Source organism: Episyrphus balteatus, chromosome 3 (assembly GCF_945859705.1).
Source record: "Episyrphus balteatus chromosome 3, idEpiBalt1.1, whole genome shotgun sequence".
Taxonomy (NCBI): Eukaryota; Metazoa; Arthropoda; class Insecta; order Diptera; family Syrphidae; genus Episyrphus; species Episyrphus balteatus.
The window spans coordinates 123,788,818-123,810,018 of record NC_079136.1 but is presented as its reverse complement, the minus strand read 5'-3'; the positions used below and the strand labels follow the sequence as shown (position 1 = coordinate 123,810,018).

Sequence of the window (21,201 nt, the reverse complement as noted above, 5' to 3'; positions counted from 1 at the left end):
AATTCATGCAATTTAAAGAATATAAATAAACGATGGTAATCACTGATTATTTCACTGTTCCGCAAAAAATATTTTGAATTGATCATCTATTCTTTGATAAATGTACATATTTGTTTACTTTCATGATCCAAATTATCGGAAAACACACAAAAATTGTGCAATTCCATTTTTTTGGTAAAAAAATTTCTTGAAAAAATTTCCTACCGATTATGTACTGAATCATTCTTGCTTGAAATTGCACCAAGTATCATTTTAAATCATTCTCGGGGTCAGTTTTTCTGATAGCTATAATCGGCTCTTTTTGTTAACGATTTACATATATTTTGTTTCAGGGAATACAAGTATATCCTAATAATGCCAAAGGTGTTTATGGTTACATGTTATCGGTATGGTACTCCCAGAAAAACAAGTGAAATAACTATTACAAAGATTATGGGATAGACACGTGTACAGGTACCTGCAGGCTGCAGTATTGTGTCCAAAGCTTTTGATTAAGCCTTTTTTCATTTCGGTCGCATACTTTTATAAACTGTTTTGACTGAGCGTCTTAATTATCTTTTTCATTAAACAATTTGTACATATATGTAATGATTGATTATGATCTTACTCGATTTTGATTTAAAAATCAAGGTTTTACAGAAATATATCTTTTATTGTTGATGGTTTTTTGTTAAAAGGTTTCTTCGTTGTTTTTTTTTTTTGAGTCAAAACCTTAGAGGATATAATATATGGAGTTCTTGTTCCTATACCTAATACATTGTAAACGCCATATGCATGGATAGGGGTCGCTGCCTTCGTTTTTCAATTAGAGTCCGGTTCTGCAGCTGTAAATAAACACGCTTGTTGATGACAGCCATCTAATTAAAATAAAATGGAGGCATGCACTCATCGAAAAACTTAAAGAAACTAGAGCCCTCTATAAAAGCTTCACGGAACTAACAGCACAAGCACTCCATATATTATATCCTCTAAAGCCTTAAGCCTGGTACGCAGCTCGCGCTAAATTTTAGCTCCCATACAAATTATCGAAAATTTTTAGCCGAGATAAAATGGATCCCATACAAGTTATCGATAACTTGTATGGGAATTTTATCTCAGCTAAAATTTAGCGCGATCAGCGTACCAGGCTTTAACTACATTGGCTCAAAAAGTAAAAAAGTACAAAAGTAAAAATTTTCAAACGCATTTCCGTATAGTTTTTCGGGGTGAACAATTAAAATAAATGATGCAGAAAGCTTATTTTTTTTTGGTCTAAAAACAATTTGTACACTCTTTATCAAAAAACAATTGCGATAGCTAGAATAAAAATCTTTTCACTTTTGTACTTTTTCAAAAAGTGGTGTATGTAGTTATGCCTTAAAGCCTGGTCGCTGCTCGCGCTAAAGTGTAAGTGCCTGGCTACACAGTGATTTTTCAATCGCCTAAGCAATGAGTTTGTAGGCAAGAGGGATGATGATTGAGGGGGGAACATGCTCACGAAGGGAACTGAATTTTCTGAGGGCAGTACAGTTCCATTTCTAAATTTTTCCTCTTTTTGACGTTTGTTCCTAGAAAATGTATAAGTGGAACGTGATTGGGCACAACCGCATGTGATTTTTCAATCGATTGAAAAATCACTGTGTAGCCAGGCACTAAAAGTGTAAAAAAAATTTAGTCTGTATATTTGTGCCTGGCTACACAGTGATTTTTCAATCGATTGAAAAATCACATGCGGTGGCTACACACTGTTGTGCCCAATCACGTTCCACTTTTACATTTTTTAGGAACAAACGTCAAAAAGAGGAACAATTTAGCAATGGAACTGTACTACCCTCAGAAAATTCAGTTCCCTTCGTGAGCATCTTCCCCCTTCACTCCTAATACCTCTTGCCTACAAACTCACTGCTTAGGCGATTGAAAAATCACCGTGTAGCCAGACACTTTGGTTGTTTTATTTTAAGAAAATGTTACACTTTTGCACTTTTACAACGATACAAGACCATTTGCATCGAATCGTGAATTGGGCTTTTAAGCCAGATGTCAGTTTCAAAAATGAAAAAAAAAATTGAAAAAAAAATTTTGACAGTTCAATTCTGAGGAAGATTTCAAGGCTCAATTTGATTTGATCGAATATCGAATTTAAAAGAAAGTTGTGAAGTTTTGGAAAATCAAAACCAAAACACGATCGAATTGGTTAAAAATATTTTATTTATGTATGTTGTTTAAAACGTCACAGCACGGAAAACTATTAATTTTATTATTTTTATAAGAGAAATTTACTCGACCACCGCCGTCTTGCAATGAAAATCGCATTTATTTTGTTTTCCTCAGAATTGCTTCGATTTGATTGGTTGGTTTTGTCTTGTTCTTCTTTAATGAACTGTCAAATTAGAAAGGAAAAAGACAAAGACAGATTGCTTAAAAGCCCAATACCCCTAATAAAATAAATGAAAATAAAAATTCATCAAGAAAATATTCCAACACCTCTCCTGTCCTGTCACCTACTTTCACATTTTCCATCATCTCTCATCTACTACAATAAAACAAAAAAAAATAAATCTCAATTATACCAATTCTACCTAGATGTCGCTACAATCATCAAAAAGATTCCACCGCTGGTCGATAAAAATTTTGATAGATTGGTCTAAAACAAAAAATCACACACAAAAATAAAAAGAAAATAAAAATTCGTCCAATAAAACAAAATGGTTGACATGATAGTGTTGTAAACAGTGAGAAAATAGCGAAATGAAAAATTAGAAATTTTCTCAATTAAACAATGCAAAAGCAATTGTTAAATTCTAATTTATTTAATAATGTATGAATGTGTATTAAGATTGTATTAATTGAAACAATTGTAAACCTTTGAGAAAATCTTAAAAAAAAAAAATAGTGATTTTGTGTTAAATAAATGTCGTTTAGTTACACATGTCAACGTTAGCGCACCCTTTTTCTGGTAAATTGGATTTTTTCACTGCCTTTGCCTTTCTTTTTTTTCTTCTTCTGTATATCTTCATTTTTCGTTAATTGTTTTAAAATTTGTTTTTTTTTTTTTTTTTCTTTTAAAACTTTACTTTATTGGTTGTGAATGTTTTTTTGTTTTTCATAAAAATTGAATGAGCTAATGAACTTAGAAAAATGTTAATATTTTGTTCTTTTTGGTTTTTACAGGAACTGACCCAAATACTACGGTCATACAAAAAAGGCAGAGGTCTTTTCGCGAGTGAGTACTTACCTTACATTGCCACCTACCTAACAATTTTTTGTTTTTTATAAATAAATAATTAATGCATGAATGAAAATATCCAATTGAATAGATCCAACTCAAATTGAGAATTTGTTTCATTATTAGATTAGCTAGTATTTTTATAAACTCGATTAGTTTACCGACTTGTGTCTGACAAGATCTGATTTCATTTCAAAGTGGGTTTCACTTCACTTTTAAATTCACAATCACGAAAAACAGGAACAGTGAAATGTTTAATGAAACTAATCGGTAATAAAGAACACTAAGAAAAAAGGTAGAACCCGATTTTAGAACTCCAAGAATAGGTTCTAAACAAATTTGATGATATTTTTTAATGAAATTACTCCACTTGTTTGGACTTTTGGTCTAGTATTATCTTGCGTCCCCAAGATTGTTACTGTTCTCGAGCTTTAAATCGTAGAAAGATTTGTCAACTCTAGCATAAACAATTTGTAAGAATAGGTATGTGGTTTCATTCAAACCATTTATTTGAGGAAAGTTCTTCCGGATGTAAGTGAAAATCATAGATTTCTTGGCCTACGATATAAGGAATTAAATCTATCTTTCAATGGGAATGGGGAAAAAATAGACGACAACTGTTCTTAACTGCTCTGAAAACTGCAAACTGCTTTTCTGATATGCTCAATACAAGACCCACATCAAAGTAAATATTTCGCGACCCTAGAAACAACAAGGTTCTAAGTACCTACACCCAAGTGTGTTTTGAGAAAAAACGCTTCTGAATATTGAAACACCTTTATGCGGTAACTGTGTAGATATGAAAAGTTTGATTTTTTGTTTATAATTCGATGAGTTTATAGGAAATCTTTAAGATTTTAGCTTAAAACACTAATAAAAACACATTTTTAACCCTTAAATTTGACTTTAAAAAACCAGAGGTTGTTTAAAAAAAAAGAGGTTGTCTGTAAAGCCGGTTTACAGACGATGATTTTACGTGATAACGTCGTAAGAAAACAGGTTGTGTGCTTTAAAAATGAGCCATTTGAAGGGTTTATTTATTTCAAACAATCATAATTTACAAGAAAATGCTAAAAAAATACATTTTTTCTTTTCTCATTATATTAATTTGTTTATTTTAAAATCTTACAAAAAAAATTATGCAATTTAAAAGCCAAGTATTTCTTCTTTTATTTTAAAATTTTTATAATGCACAAAGAGTATACAAACAATTTATTGAAGATAATCATTTTCATCAAAAAAAGCAAAGAAAACATGAATTTTTATCTTCTCACGTCATTAATTCCATTTTTTTTTAACAATCTATAAAAATTTTTACACCATCTGAAAGCTTATTGTCTTAGCTAAAAATATATACAAAGATCAAGTCTATGTGACATCTACAAAAAGAGCTAGAATTTTTTAAACTCGATGAAATTTCATCAAAAAAAGCAAAAAAACATTTATTTTTATGTTCTCAGGCTATGAAATCAAGCTTATTATTTCACCTTTCAAATGACGTATCAATCTCATTTCAAAGATGCTTACAAGAGAAGTTAGAATTTTTTAAAGTCAACCATGTCGAATTTCCAGACTGAGATTACGGTACTTCCCACACTGGTGGCTGTTCGGGGGGGCAACAGATCTCCACTGGTGTTTTGAGGTTTTTCGCAAGTTTCTTGAATTAACATTGTGTAGCTTGTAGTTAGTCTACCGTTATGTGTAATATACCAATTGAATGGTAATTGTATCAGGATGCTCATAAATGTTTAATCAAATTTCTATCTGCTCTTGGTAAAAAGTTATAACCTGTTGAATTCTAAAATTTTATTTTACCGTTATCTCAAAATTGTGTTTACGAAAATAATTGTCGTAGTCATGGTCTATCATTACTCCATACATAATATTACTCTATCTATTAAAGAAAAAAAGGTAAAAATAAAAAACGATGAAAATCGGTTAAAAACGGCCAAAAAACCTGTTTTTTAAAAACTTATTTTTCTCCGTATTCAGTCAAAACTCTTTTAACGATTCCAATTTTTGCACAGGTATGCGCATTTATCAGCCCTACATGTCCCATATATCTTGAGATTTTTTGAACGCTCCAAAAAAAAGCTAATAATCAAAAACTACCCAAAAATACCCCTAAAAAAGTAGGTATTTTTCAAAAATTCATATTTCGAAACGCAGAGTGGAAAAAATCCGTATTTTAGCCCAAATTTCATCATTCCGTTTTACCCCTGTTTCACCTATTAAATGACGGAATTTTTAAAAATCCTTCATTTGGATTAGGCTTTAGATTATTATGTTTCAAATAAGCTTTAGGAGATTTTTTTATCTCTAATAGTTTATTTTTAATTTTGAATTTAAATTTTTTGCCGCACTGCGAAAGTGCGAGAGTGTAACGTTAGAAAATGGCGTCACTTTTTTGTGGTGGCTGCCATGGTTCATCGATTTATAAGACGTTATCACGTCAAAAGATTTAAATAATTTGTTTCCTTTTGTTTAAGAGTGGTGGATTGCAGCAATTATGTATTATTTTTATAATTAATTCTATTTCCAAAAAATAAACAAAGTCTAATTGCTCAGCATTCAATTTTTTCGTCTAAACATGTAACAAAGTTCTAACTGCAAAATTGTTTGCAGTTATAACCCTATTGCTCTCAAATCAAATCGAAAAAGAGGCAGATAGAACTCTGTATCTCTGGATATTTTGTGAAACAAAGTTCTAAGTGGAAGTTAGAACGTTATTGTTTAAATCTCAAATAAAAATTGTGTAGATAGAACTCTGTAGCCCAGGTTATCTTCGAAACGGAAAGAGATATAGAGCAAAATAGATAGCGGGAATCAAAAGAGCACCACGATTTTACCTGGATTTGATATATAACTAATTTTTTTCAAAATTGTCGGTTAGAACATTGTTGTTCTAAGGTCGCGATTTTCCTAAATCTAACAAAAGTTATTTCAATATTGAAATTTCTCTGCCTCTCATCTGAATAGATTCAACAATTTTAATTCAACTTAATTTAAGCCTCTTTTTTGCATATATTGCAATGACACATCTTTTTGATACACATGCAATGAAAGAACATAAATTCTCAGTAAAATCGCATAAAATATAAAATTATTAAAAAGTCATTGCTAGCATGCGCAAGTTACATGAACATTTTTTACTTCAAATAATATGTGCTTGCTTAAATTCACTTGTTTATAATAATTTAAATATCATATTTAAGTTTGTTTCTATAAATTTAATTCAATTATTTTTCTCAGTTTTGTTATCTCTTTGAATAAAGGTAGGTAGTTGTTTAAATAATCTTAAAATAAAATAGAAAATAAATTGTTAAACCAAAATCTATTGAACTTTTGATTTACATTAAATTAAATCTGGTGCCTAATTTCATAGGACAATCCGGCCCTGGAGGTAGAGGTCCAATAGTATTATAATACATACTAGCCGACCCCGCACTCAAAATTCGAGTGCCAATTGTAACTTTTATTTATGCCCAAATAAGCACACTATATAAATCACTTTATTTACTACTAAGAATATGCAACACTTAATTTTATTCGAAATTCGAGAATGTCTTCGAAGGTTCTCGTCTTTGCTTTTAGAAGTTTACACTTCGAGAAGGGAGAGGGCGTGGTTCAGCACATTTGTTTTTGTTTTTTTCCTCAATTTTAATTTATTGTTTTTATCTATTTCGGTAAAAAAAAAATAAACAAAGTATACATTCTGCACATCTAGATAAAATTTCCTATCGTTCGGTATATAATTTATGCCCCTTCGGTTTTTGTGGGCCGCGTATTTTGTACCACAAAATAAGTGTTTGCCGTTTTATTATATGATTCTATATAATACAGAATGAAATAGTAATATAGAAAAATAAGCACTATATTAATTATTAGACTTGTTAAATTACACTGGCCGGCAAAAATCAAAAAAAGTCGGAAGCAAAAACTCTGTTATGTGATTTTAATTAACTTGAGTGTGCTGAATTCAAAACTGTTTACAGATTTATTCCATCACGTGGAGTTTTTGACCCTTACTCATCACTTTTTTCGCTTTAGAGTCTCAAAAACTAATTTTTAATTAAATGCTTTTTGATATTTGGTGTAAAATATATATTTTTCCGAATTATTTTGCTTTTTTTTTATCCAAATCATTAGTCGAAAACTGGAGTTTACTTCAAATCTGCTTCAAAAAACATTTAAGTTACGTTAACCACTAAGATTTTGAGATATCATAAATTTTATTTCAAATATCTTTTTAGAAAAAAATAATTTTGTGAAAAAATAAACATATTAAAGACGATAAAATATAGCTTTTTAAAATTGCATAAGTAGTTTTGCAGTAAAAAATTTAACGGTGATAATTCAACGCCAAAATTCACAAAAAAAAAAAACGCGTTTTGGACCTGTTAATATTCAAATATTTAAAAAATGTGACGTGCCAGTGAAATTTTGACTTCGGAATCAGCAAATACAAATCCTTTAGAAAAGTATGGTTTGGTTCAAGCTCTATTTTCGTTGCCTACCAGTGTTATTTGGCGTTTCGTCTCGGTGGAGCTCAGTTGGACTCATCAGATGACTTATTGTGATACACCTTGTCAATACACAAATTTTGTTTATATTCAGCTCAACTTGCATAGATTTTTTGATAAAAATCTAATGTGAACTATAGTATGCCGCAATTTAGATCACCAACAATTTTTTAACTTTTACCTAATTAATTTGGCTATTTTTGCTAATTTGATAAGACTAAAGAGAAAATTTTAAAATTTGTATGCTTTTTGAAAGTTATCTAGTTTTTAATGTTTATTTTTGTCGAATCGGCTATACTGAGCAGCACATATTTGTCTTATGGGAAAAGTTAAGAATTTGATATACAAATTCATTGAAGAAATTGTTATTTTTATTTTGAAGAATATTTTTAATAATTTTATGAAAAATTAAAAAAAAAATTTTAATTAGGTAGGTACATACTAGGGATGTTGCGGATGTGAATTTTTTCAGATGCGGATGCGGATTTTTGAAAGTTAACATCTGCAAATGCGGATGCGGATGTTTATGATCATATATAAAAATTTATATAAATGAATTAAAATAATGATACAGTTATAAATAACATTTTTACATTACATTACATTACATATTAACTTAATCCGAAGATTAATCTACGGACAAGACACACATACAGCTTCGGAAACTTAGTCCATTTGGCTGATAAAGCACAAGAACAGAAAGAACAACAGAAACACATATGGAGGCTTCACAACTGAAACGGACCAAGTCAAAAAAAAGAAAAACAAAATCCAAATCTAGTTCCAAAATCTGCGCAAGGTTTGACTCTACAAAAGTCTTTCATTAGTTTGATCAAAAAGTGATCAAATGACAAATTGTCATTTGTTCGAAAAAAAAATATTCGCCATAAGAATCAATGGAAACGTATTTACTTTAACTCGTTATATCTCCGAATTCACTTTATGTGAATGTGGTTCACTTTAGCTTTTAGCCCTCCATATAACATAACTACGTAGCACAGAGGGGAGACATCGTTGATAATTGTCTCATGTTATCGCACAAGTGGCTTCAGTTATTCTGGTTTAGATTTAGAAAAAAGTTCTGAGCCGATCGTTGGGTTCGAACCCACGATGCCTGGCTCTGCAGTCATCTACATATTCCTCTGTGCCATGGCCTCCTGCAACATTTTTATTATTTGTGTTTAGTGAGAGAAATTAAAAAGAGGTACATTAGACTTAGTAAAAAGTAATACCCCCACCTTCTCTGCATCAAGTCGTTTACACAGAAGTTGGTTAATTAAGCCCGCGCTACTAAATAACAGTTCCCTATCCGTAGGAAAACTGCCTTGTGGAGTGGGTAGAAATTAAAGGCTTCACTAGCACTGGCCCTTTTTTTTCGGAAAGAAAGATCTCTATTAAAAGCCAGTTCCTATACAATTTGAAATTCGAAATAAGATAATTTGCGAAATTGCCTAATTTGGGTTCTAGTGAAAACGGGTTATCAAATTAAGAATTTTGCATTTTTTCTGTGTTTTGCTGAGAAAAAATAAGTCACAGACCATTACTCGGTGTGAATCCCATTGGTACGCGCCAATCACCGGCTCCACCCAACTTCTTTCTTGTCGCAACTTCTTTGCATCCGCATGAAAATCCGCATTGATTATTGCGGATGCGAATATCCCAATTCATGCGAATATTCGCAACATCCCTAGTACATACATATTTAAAAAAAATTGCATATTACAAAAAAAATTCAATCGGCATATAAAAACAAAGTTTCAAAATTCATCGTCCATTTTCGAAAAATCGATTTTTCAAAAAGAAAAAAAAAAATTAAATTTTGTTCTTGATTTTCATATTATTTAGCTAGCTTATGTATGTACATAAAAATTTGTGTACAAAAATTTTCTTTGAAATCGGTTAGGTCGTTTAAGAGATAGTCATAAATCAAGGAAACGGTTCTGTGGCAGATACAGTTAATAAGTCAAATTACGACCCTATTTAAGAAAATAGTAAGCATGTAGCCGGTTTGTTGCTTGGTTTTTGGAGACATAAATAATTTATATAAAAGCTTGGTTCTCGAATAATATGTATGGCTAGGCTAGTTTAAAAAATAAAAATTGAATATTCAATTTTACGAGAGCACGTAAAACAACACAAAATAAAAAAAAAACGCTTGCTGCTATGGTTTTCAGTAAGATAACTTAAAATATTACATGGCTCTGTAAATCTATAGAAACATTAAGATGTAATTGTTGCTGAAAATTTAAATGTTTTTATTGAAAACGATAAGCATAGTTTTATGACAAAATTCCAATTTTTTTCCGATGAGAAAAAAATTGGAACTTTCTCAAACATCTTTAATTAAGTAAACACTTGGTCAAATAACTCATCACAGATTTTGTTGTAAAGCCATATCTGGAAGAAGAAAGAAAGTTAAAATTGGAATTCAGCACCAACACATAAAGAACTGAGAAAAATAATTGAATCCGCTAGTTGTAGAATACGTGGGTGGGTCAATAAGTCACATAAATTAGCTTTTAATTTCGAATCCAAGAATGAGGTTGTCATAGACGATATTTTAAATAAGTGCACTAAATTTTTCTGACAGATCAGCCAAATAGTTATCGGTGCAGCGATTCAAATTAAACGCATTTAAATAGTTTTCTCAAAATTAATAAAAATCAGAGTTTCATGGTGTTGATTAAACATTATTTTTTGCTAAAAATAATCACATTTTATGATACTATTTTCTAAAATAATTAAAGTTCACCAATTAAACAATCGTATTAAAAACCTTGTCAATATTCTACTTGAAATTGTCTGATAAGATACATTTTTCATATCACAATTATTAAAGAAGAATCAATTATTTTCAAAAGTGAAAATTATCCAAATAAGTTCTTCACAAACCCTTTTCAAAGCTTAATTGACAGTCTTTAGTTTTAAAAATATCCTCTTGCAACTACATAATCTAAACATTTACTCCATAAAAGAAATCATTGTACATCCCTGGACTAGCTTCTTTATACTGCTCAAACTCTCACTCACCAGCACCAGCATTCACGATTCACCACCATCACTCCACTCCAAAATGAGTGTTATTTTCCCTTTTTGGTTGGTTTTTTTTCACATTTTCACTCTGTTGTGAACTGTGACAGTGTCTGACAGCCATAGCAGAAGTCTCTTTTTGAATTAGTGAGTTTAGAGTTGCGGTATAAGTCGGTTGGCAGGATAACGATAAAAAAAAAACTACCAACCTGTCTCGGCATTCAAATAAAATAACACGTGTGATATAAAAAAAAAACACAATAGAATTATTGGGTTTCTTTTTGAGTCTAACGACCTTTATTTTTTGATGGAAATACCAGTGTGTCGGTCGTATTTTTGACAAGTTTTATGATTTAAAAATAAAATATTAAACGGAAACAATCCCTCCACGCCCACAAAATCATCAATCCGTCGTCGTCGTCCAATTTATAAAATATAATACAACAAAATTGCATTTACGAACAACAAAAAAAAAAGCTCTAAACTACCTAACAAATTCGCTCTCTCTCTACATTTCTAATACAAATCAAATCAATCGTTTTTTTTTTGTTTTCTTTCTTCTCAATTTAAAAAAAAGAGCAATAACAGCAAAAATTGCATTGAAAAAAAATTTATTAAAACAAAAAATCGTTGAATAATTTTTAGAGAATGCAACAACTAACACAGTAAACAAAATACTGCTGGGGCTAGCAGAGTGGCAGTTTGTTGTATAGCATACTGACGTTTTTGTGTGTTTTAATGGGAATATGGCATCGGGTACAATTTTTTTCAAGGTGACAGACTCTACTATAAGCTCTGAATGCTAGTAGCTTACCTACTAGCTGAGCTGCCGTTCGTTCGTTGTGTTGAGTGTGCTGGCTGCAGTTTTAGAAAAATTGTTTACATACTCATACTCTTGTTGTTACGTTACACTATTGTTTCGTTGTTGTTTTTTTTTTTTTTTGTCAAAATGCATTCATAAACAATTAAATATAAGAGAGTTTTTCTATTATATTCCATGAAACAAAACAAAAAAAGCACAAAAATCCACCAAGTCAGTAAAAAAAAACTGATTTAAGTTTCTGCTTACTGTCGCCCATACCTATACTTACACCACCCTTCTCTTTACCCGTGTCCGACGCCACCTCCTCTCACCGCGCCGCCCCACTGTGCCTAACCCGCGCCCCGTGAAGCTAAAAAAAAAAAAGTATTTTTTTGCTGCTTAATGCATTCATTTTGTTGCAGTGAAGTATTGTTTTTTTTTTGTTCTTCTTGGAAAGTGTACATATTCACGGGTGCTGTACTATAGTGTATAGAGAGGAGTGTGATGTTCTTCGCTGTGCAGTGACCTCTTTTTTTTAAATTTTAAATGAAAAACAGCTAAGAAGTAGGTAGTAGAAAAAAAAAAGAACAAAAAAAAAAACAAAACTTAAATTACACAAAACCTCTTCCGAGTTGAGAAATATAGTACATATATAAATTAGCAAGCTGGAACCATATGAGCTAAGTACGATGTACACGTATGCATCGCCACCACCACCCGATGGTGGGGTTGTTGGTCATCCTGCCGCCCATCATCATTATGGTATATCGCCGGCATATTTACAAGCAGCAGCAGCAGCAGCTACATCATCATCATCGCCTCACCATCAACCAACGACGCATCATAATTTAAGTAGTCCTAGTCCCTTGTCGACGGCCTCCACATCGATATCAACAATTGGGGCAGCTGTTGCTGGTGGAATGGTTGCCCCAAATCATAATTCACATATTAGTAATGTTGTTGTACCTTCGCCAGGATCAAATTTATCTGGGAATTCAGTAACGGGTGGTGATTTAGGAGGAGGTGGTGGAGGTGGAATGGGATCTAATATGCATGTTGATTTACATCATCATGTTGATTCACAACAACAACAACAACAACAACAACTTACGGAACTATCTGCCTCACAATCAAAAAGAAGAAGGTAATTTAAATAAGGTTCTTTGTCTAATAACTAAAATTTTGTAGATTTGATAGGTACTTTAAAAGGGTACTTTATAAACAATTAAAAAGCAAATATTGCAAACTAAAATGTGTTTCAAAAGTGACACGCAAATGTGATTGACAAAATTTCTTGGTAAAATGTGTATGTTGTAAAGAATAAATATATGGCATGGCGATTTCAATGTCATTTGTGGAACGCATTTGTTGGCTATATGTCCCGTATAAAAATGAACCAAATATTTTAATGTCAAGCAAATCTACTGTTTTAATCAATCATGGTTATTGTTCTTTCAAGAAGCAGAGTGGAAACTAACTCGGATAAGAAAACAAACACATTTAACTGAATAGCTCATTGAGAGCAGTGCACAAAGCTTTATCCGTAAGTGAAATATGTATTCGGATATTGAAATTGTCAAAAATATTGTTATTAAATAAATGAGACAAACAGCAGAATTTACTTAGAAATAGTCTATAAATAATAAAAACCAAATCAGACATTTTATATGCAAATATTATTTATGCAATTTGAACTCTGGATAATCCGTTGGAAACACAAAATTGGCTAAGGTCACTCGTATTTTCAATTTTTTTTTCTACGAGCAATTGATCTCATCATATGGAAATGGAAAGTATATTATTTGATGTGAAAATATATTATCCGTTGTTTTAAAATCATGCGGATAAAATCTTTAAAATGTTAAGAATATGAAACAAAGCTTTGCTGAGTACAGTGTTTGATTGATATGAAATTCAATAATATTATCCGGATAAAAATATCTTTTGAAAAATCGCAATTGAAGTACTTGAATACAAACTCCTTGAAAAGCTTTTCAAAATAATTAAATCTAAAAAGTTTATTATTGTACTTTGCTTTTCGGATAATGGAGCGGATAAAATATAAAAAAGAAACACAATTATTTTCATATCTGCCTACTTCTCAAAATTGTTGTATAAACGCTCGGATAATAGTTTTGTTTGGAAATATCCAAAAGACAGTAGACAGTTGTTGTCTACTTCTCATTTGGATAAAAATACTTTCACAAAAAAAAAAACAAATTGTTTTGGAATAACTTTTCTCTTTGGATAATCATTTTCCAATTTCATTTTTAAATTTGTTATTATAGGCTGTTTTTAGCTATGAGAACTAAGCAAAGATACGACTGCAACATATTTTTTCTTAAATTCTTCAACATTTAATCAAAATTTTTATGAAAAAATTATTATATTTTATATATAGTTTTTTTTTGAAAAAGAAGAACTTTATTGAGTTGTAATTAGTATAGTAATTAGTTGGGTAGAATCTTGTTTTTAGAGTTCAAGGAAATACAATTAAATATTTTATTTATTTTTAAAAGGATATAGTGAAGGGGCTGCAGAGGGCAGTTTTCCCATACAAAACTCACTTGCTTTGCATTAATAACCTTTAATATTTTTGCATCATCACTGGCTAAGTATCTATAATAGCAGAGGTAGAATTATTGGAAATATGCTTTAAAAAAAAAAAAAAAAATATGGACTTATGTGTATCCCACTTTAGGGGACTACAAGTCCATAATCAAATTGTAAGTTATGTTCTACCCAGGCGAGATATTAATCCATTATAAACTTATGTCCTCTGGACCTTTGTCCCTGGCCTTTTTTTAAGAATTTGAGAACAGGAACGTTTACAATCCTAGTTTAAGGAAGTTTGATTAAATAAAACCTCGTGATTTTTTGGTTTAATATTCAGCCCTATCTGAGTTTCACGTGAACAAGATTCTAACCAAAAAAAATTTAATTTTACTTTTTCTTTTTTATGAGTTCCGGGCGAAAAGTTGTTCATGTTCGGAAAAATCCCCGTATTTTGAATTTTGTTTTATATAATAAAACTGAGAAAGTAATATAATGCCGAATTAGAGTTATTTTACTTGGTCATGGGTGAAATATATTTCCTAAAAATCGCAATAAGGCCAAATTTTGAAATTGATATAAAGCCAAAATAAAAAAAAGTAACTTTTTGAATTGCAAATTACATTTGAAATACAAAATGTTACGAAAACAAAATGATTTGTTAATAAAAAACACAAAAAAACTAAAATATAGTTTTAATTTCCAAAAATAACTATAATAACACCTCTCTTTAAAGCAAGATGGGAAAACTCTAAAATGTTTTAAATGTTTTGCCTTCTCCAGCAGCGAAATGAATTCGTAATCTTTAAAAAATGATTTCAACTTTTTTTTTTTCCTTTGACAAATCAAGATGATTTATTCTTGACAAAAATAATAAAAAAAAAACTTCAGTCCTCTTCTACATAAACCTACTTACAAAAAAAAAAAAAAAATCAAAAAAAAAAAAAAAAATGTATTTATATACGTAAACGTAACGTACGTACCAAAACCAAAAAAATCCTATAGAGAGAAAAGATATGTATGTTAGATATGCTTCCTTAAACAGATTTATAAAATAGGCACTTTTCTGGGATAACATACATAAATATATCTACAAGTCAGTCTTCGAGTACGAGTATAGTACCTTTGTATACACTGTGAATTCGACGAATCTCCGATTTGTTGGTTTGATAACACATTTTTCACTGTCAAAATAAGATATGGGACAAAGCACACAGATTGTACCTACTTGATGGCTTCTTTTTTTTTTTTTTGAGGATTTCTTTTTTTTTTTTTGTAATTTTTTTTTTTTATTTCGTTTGTCGTTTGCTTGTTACTTAGAAACGAAAGAAATCTTTCTTTCTTTTTTTTTTTTTTTGTGTAATTTTTTTTTATTTTGTCTGAATTCCTTAGCCCTCTGTGTTGTGTGTATGGTGTTGGTGGTGTATAGTTGGTTTTGGCTGATGGTTGAGCCCACATTTGCCCATATACCATCACCATTACCATCATCATCATCATCACCATGAAGAACGTTGGAACATTTCATGGCGTTGGAATATCGGAATCGGGTCGGGACGAGGGCGCATAGAGGTACACCTTGTTGTAGTACTTTATCGTATTTTGCTTTGGTCTTATAATGTTCGTAGACACTTTTCGAATATTAATGAAAAGTTTTCAAAAGAAAGACTGTTCTCCATACCATGTACCTTCTATAGGTAGATAGGTACTCTCTGGGATATTCGTTTATACTCTTAGCTACCAGAGGAGTTTTTTTTGAGACTATGGCGGTGATGACGACGACAACGACGATGAAGAAAAAAAAAATTGTTAAAAAAAATCGTAAAGATATCAAAGATTATTTTTTTTGAGATACTTTTTTTTTTGTTTTTTTTAGTTCTATACACTCCTCCCTCTTCTCTCACTCTCGCTGATATCTATTTTGCTTTTGTATATATAGATCTAGATAAATTTAGGGTAATAAACTAAGCATCAACTGAACAAACACTCGTATAGCTGAGTTGTCAAAGTGAAACGTCTTCCTTTTTCGTAACATCCGCATTCAAGGATATATTATTTTTCTTCATCTTCAACCAAGGATGAAGTAGATTTATCCTGAAGGAAATATGTACCATTCCGAAACAGAAACATTGCATGCACACAATATTTATGTATTTGTGTGATGGGTTAGAAAGAAGATAATGAAAAAAAAAGAAGGGAGAAACAAAATATAGGAACGTTAATGCAAATGAAGCATTTGACATTTTTTAAAATAGGTTCCTGATGCTTCTTCCTCTCTCAAAATAAATGTTCTATTCCTTTTACTAAAGTGTTTGCCCACCCAAAAACTATTTGTTGGTACATTTGATTAGTAATTAGTAATATTTTGGAAACATTCTATATATACTCGTAGTAGTTGAGGACAAGGCTAATGTCCATGAACAAGATTGATAGTGTTGTGTTTTATTTGTTATTGGTTGTCCTTTGTTTTGCTGGAGGGACAATATTACCTATCCAGTTACGGACTGATGAATAAAAAGGCCCAAAATAATTTATTTATTTGTTGCTTGGTTTTGATATTATTTATTGGGAAAGTAAAACCTGTTTCTCCTAAACCAGACTAATTGTTTAGGTCAAGTTCAAAGTATGGAGACACAAATATGTTAATTCAGTTCAAGGCAGCTTTAGTACAATTTTACTTTGAGCTGTTCAAAACATCTCCGCCAACACTTATGGGGCCAATATCAAGCCAACATCAAAGAAGTTTTAAATCAAGTTATCACTGCTCCTATAATCACATGACAAGTCATCATGGTCAGCCCAATAAATGACAATTCATCACAAGGAACATTTAATCAAAAGAAACAACTTTTAAAAAATTAAAAACAACCACCAACATCGTAGGTCCTTTCGAGAAGCACAAATAATCATCTCGAAATGATTTATCAGCGAAAGAAGAACACATCAATAATAACACTGGTCAACAAAATTTGACTTTTTTTTTGCCACAAGAACGAAAATATACTTTTCTAGTATTTTTCGGGGTGCTGAATCCGAATCTGAAGTCAGAAAAATTTGATTGGCCTCCGTTTTTGAAATATTACCGTTATAAAATGCTAAAAAACGTCATTTTGGCTGTTTTCGAGGTTCTGTTTTTATGTGGGGTAATTCATTAGAAACAAATTATTAACGGTTATTATAAGAACTGATATTCTACTTTCAAAAACTGTTTAAATTTTCCCGATATCTCTTTTATTGCTCGAGATATCTTAAATTTCAGTTAATAAGCCAAAGAGAAACTAAACTTAATTAAAAGATTAAGTCTCTGATCACAGAATTTTTGCCACAAGAACCAAAATATACTTTTCTGAAGGTTTTTGGGTTGCTGAGCACGAATCCGCAATCAGAAAAATTCTATTAGCCTCCGTTCTTGAAATATAACCGTTATAAAAAAAAACCTTTTTTTTGCACTTTATAACGGTAATATTTCAAGAACTAAGGCTAATAAAATTTTTCTAATTGCGGATTCGAGCTCAGCTACCCAAAAACCTGCAGAAAAGTATATTTTGGTTCTTGTGGCAAAAAAAGTTTAATTTGGTTGGCCAGTGTTGTTTCTGATTCAAAGACCGCTGCTTAAATTTTAAATATCTCGGGCAGTAAAACAGATATCGGAAAGATTTAAACATTTTTTGAAAGAATAAAATCAGTTCTTATAGCCACCGTTACAAATTTACTCACAATGTATTAACCCACAAAAAAACATAACCTCGAAAGCAGCCAAAATTACGTTTTTTTACATTTTCTAACGGTAATATTTAAAAAACCGAGGCCAATAACAATTTTCTGACTTCAGATTCGAGTTCAGCACATCAAAAACTACTGGAAAAGTATATTTTGGTTGTTGTGGCAAAAACCTTGTTGACCAGTGTAATTAAAGTGTCGAACATTTCTTAAATCGAATTGGATGAATTCAAGCCTAAAACCAACAAAATAAATGCTGGAGTACCACAGGGGTCCGTTTTTTCTCCGATACTCTTTCTATTTGGAAATTTCTAATCCACTCAATTATTTTGCTGATGATGAGACATAACACATTCCTATTCGCGTTACCTCATTCACTCCTATCTTCTTTGGATGTGGATCTTGAATGGCTAAGTTTGAAGATTTCACTAAATTCTTAAATTGGTTTGGACTTTTGTAAGGCTGAAGACTGAGGAATGAGCAGCTATATTGAAGAGCAATTGCAACTGTTCACAGCTCAGTGAAAGAGCAGAGTAATTAAAAGCAGTTATCGCACTAGTTTCAACTATCAGCACTTTCTATGAGTTGTATTTGCATCGAGAAAGCTGTTCCAATAAAAAATAGCTCGTTGCGTTACTCTTTTACAACAATTAAACCGTAATATTGGCGCTTCGAGAAATGCTTATCAGTTAAGTCTCGAGTCCAGTTTCGGAAGTACCGTCAAATATAGATATCTTTTCTTGAACCGCACTACACGAATGTGTAACGCGTTACTCGCGTTACATAGCTTATAGTTTCAAAAAAAAAAAAAAACTCTTAAATTTAATCTAAGCTGAAATATTAATTGGGAGTGAAAATATGACAAAAAGAAACTATGGAATGTATTCGAAGAATCAATTTATCTTCATGGTCACTCGCTTTATGGGGAACCTCCAAACTCATGGTCATACACTTCCTTTATTCAATATTATCATTTATAAATAAATCCGTTCCTGGAATATCCACAGGTAGATTTCGCAATATATATTATCAAACTTTACGCCTCACCTACTATTTGACGGATGAAAATACTAATGACTGGAGTCCTTGTTGTATGATACAAATCACGTTTATGGGATTTACCCAGTCAGAAAATATAACACTAAAGCATCAGGCAACAACGTTCGTTCGATGTTGTTTGGTTTGGTTGCCGCCGTTTGGTTGGTTGTTCTCGTTGTTGTTGTTTTTGTTTTTGTTGGTCTTGGTACCCTCGATTTATGCAAAATTGTTTGCAAATGATAAATTTACCATCAATAATTTTTTTTTTTTTTTGCTTTACTTTTTTTTTTTTTTATGTTCATCTATTCCCCACTGATGGTTCATAGAGTACATAGAGTATAAATAAGAGTATGAGAGAGAGGGTGGAATATGACTGCGTTATACTTATCCATTCGTTTGTCTTTTCAAGGCAGCAGGATTAAAAGGATTTTATTCAGGGTTTATTAAGGATTTTCTTTTATAACGGATATTATACCTATTGTAGGTATAGATTAATGAGAAAAACAATTGGATTTAAACAGAGCAGATGATGATGGAATATTTTTATAATAAAACTTTAAAATTCATAAAATTTAAAATTGATGGTTTGATTGAAAAGGCGATTTTGTTAATGAGTTAAAGAATATAAGGTTTGACGTTGCCTAGAATATTTCGTTTACGAACGCTTACAGTTAATTGACATAATTAGACTTGTAATCAGGCGCCTATGTTCTCAGTTATCTTTGTTTTTATCGTGTTTTGTAAATTAAATACTTTAAATTAATATCGTTCTACCTCGATTTCAAAATGTTCATCTGTGACGCCAAAAAATGTCTTAAAGATATCAAAATTAAAAAGGTTTTAACATAATTTAGACCAGTGCAATTAAAATAAATTGCACGACTGGGGTCGCACGTACTTGCTCTTATGCTTAAAGTAACTATAATGTTAAAGCTTTTTATTCAAGAAATTTAAAATTTGATATTTTGAAGAAATTTCATAAGTAGTATAAAAAAATTAAATCTGTTTTTATAATTAATAAAACTCCGTTTTAAAATATCTTAAAAAAAAAAACAAATATGCCATTTTATTCCTCGTATAAAAAGGTATTTTTAGAAAAAAAATTTTGAAAATTGTAGGAGCCGTTTTTTAAAAAAATAATTTTTTATATATAAAATTTTTTTAACATTTTTCAAAAAAAAAGTTGGTATGCCATTTTGAAGAAATAATTAATTTACACATAAAAACTAAATTTCAAAATTTTTCATTGATTCAAAAAATTGATTTTTCAAAAAAAAAATTTAAAATATTTTTTAAAAAACCAAAAATGCGTTTTTTGAAAATTTTCTAAAATTTTAATATTATCTTTACTTACACACGTTTGTATAAAAATTTTCATTTAAATCGGGTTAATTTTGTACGAGATATTAAGAAACGAAAAAAACCGTTCTATGACAGGTACCGTTAATAACGGTACAAAAAATATTTTTTTTATTAAAAAAGTTGGCCCTTATGTGTAGTACTACACACAAAAATTTTAATCAAAATCGTTAGAGCCGTTTTTGAAAAAAATTACCTTTTCTATTTCCGTTATATGGCAGGTACCGTTAGTTTTGGTCATAAAAAAAAAATTTCAATTTCCCCTCTAGGGAATCACCAAAAACTGCTAACTACCAAGTTTGAAGAAAATCACTTCACTCGTTTAGGCTGCAGCTCCAGATAGAGACAGACACACAGACAGACAGACAGACAGACAGACAGACAGACAGACAGACAGAATTGCCGGACCCACTTTTTTGGCATTCTCCGTCATGTAAAATTGTTATCTCGAGTTCGATTTTTTTTACGAATCCTAAACTTTCCCTATATCGCAAGTAAAAAAAGAAGAAAACATTTTTGAAAAAAAAAAAAACAATAAGCTGAAAATGAATGATGAAGAAATTAAAAATAAATAGTTTAGATAAGTGGTGTGGGGGAGGGATAAAAGATGGTGGATACAAAATCGAGATTTGACGTTTTCTGACAAAAAGGTTATATGTAGACAATTTGGATAATTTTTTTACATAACCTCAAATTGAAAAAATGTAAAAAAAAATAATTTTTTGTTTTTATTTTTTATCATTAACCAAAATTTGTTGACAAAGTAAAAATTTGCGTTGTTTTATGTAGCTTTAACTTTGTTGAACGCAAAATACAAAATTTTCCACTTTTTTTTTTTTTTTTTTTGAATAAATAGAAAAAAACAAATGTTTAAGAAAACAATAGCTTTTTTTTAAAGCTAAAGATTTATACAACAATTTGATTTTTAAGTATGTACAATGTACATATTTTTTAATGAATGATTTTTGAAATTA

The 21,201-nt window shown here is 30.6% G+C and overlaps 1 protein-coding gene across 2 annotated transcripts in view; it reads left to right on the top strand.

Annotated features, from left to right (window-relative positions):
• Positions 1–2,671: 2,671 nt before the first annotated feature.
• Positions 2,672–21,201, top strand: part of LOC129917156 (aryl hydrocarbon receptor nuclear translocator homolog) — a 68,585-nt gene continuing 50,055 nt past the window's right edge. Inside the window, exons 1-2 of one of the 2 annotated variants that reach the window (XM_055997541.1) lie at positions 2,672–2,935; positions 3,151–3,202. In XM_055997541.1, the coding sequence (XP_055853516.1) occupies positions 2,908–2,935; positions 3,151–3,202 (80 nt within the window). In that variant the 5' untranslated portion in view covers positions 2,672–2,907. Of the gene's footprint in view, positions 2,936–3,150; positions 3,203–11,347; positions 12,705–21,201 lie in introns of those variants that run through there. The other variant, XM_055997540.1, reaches the window with a different exon arrangement.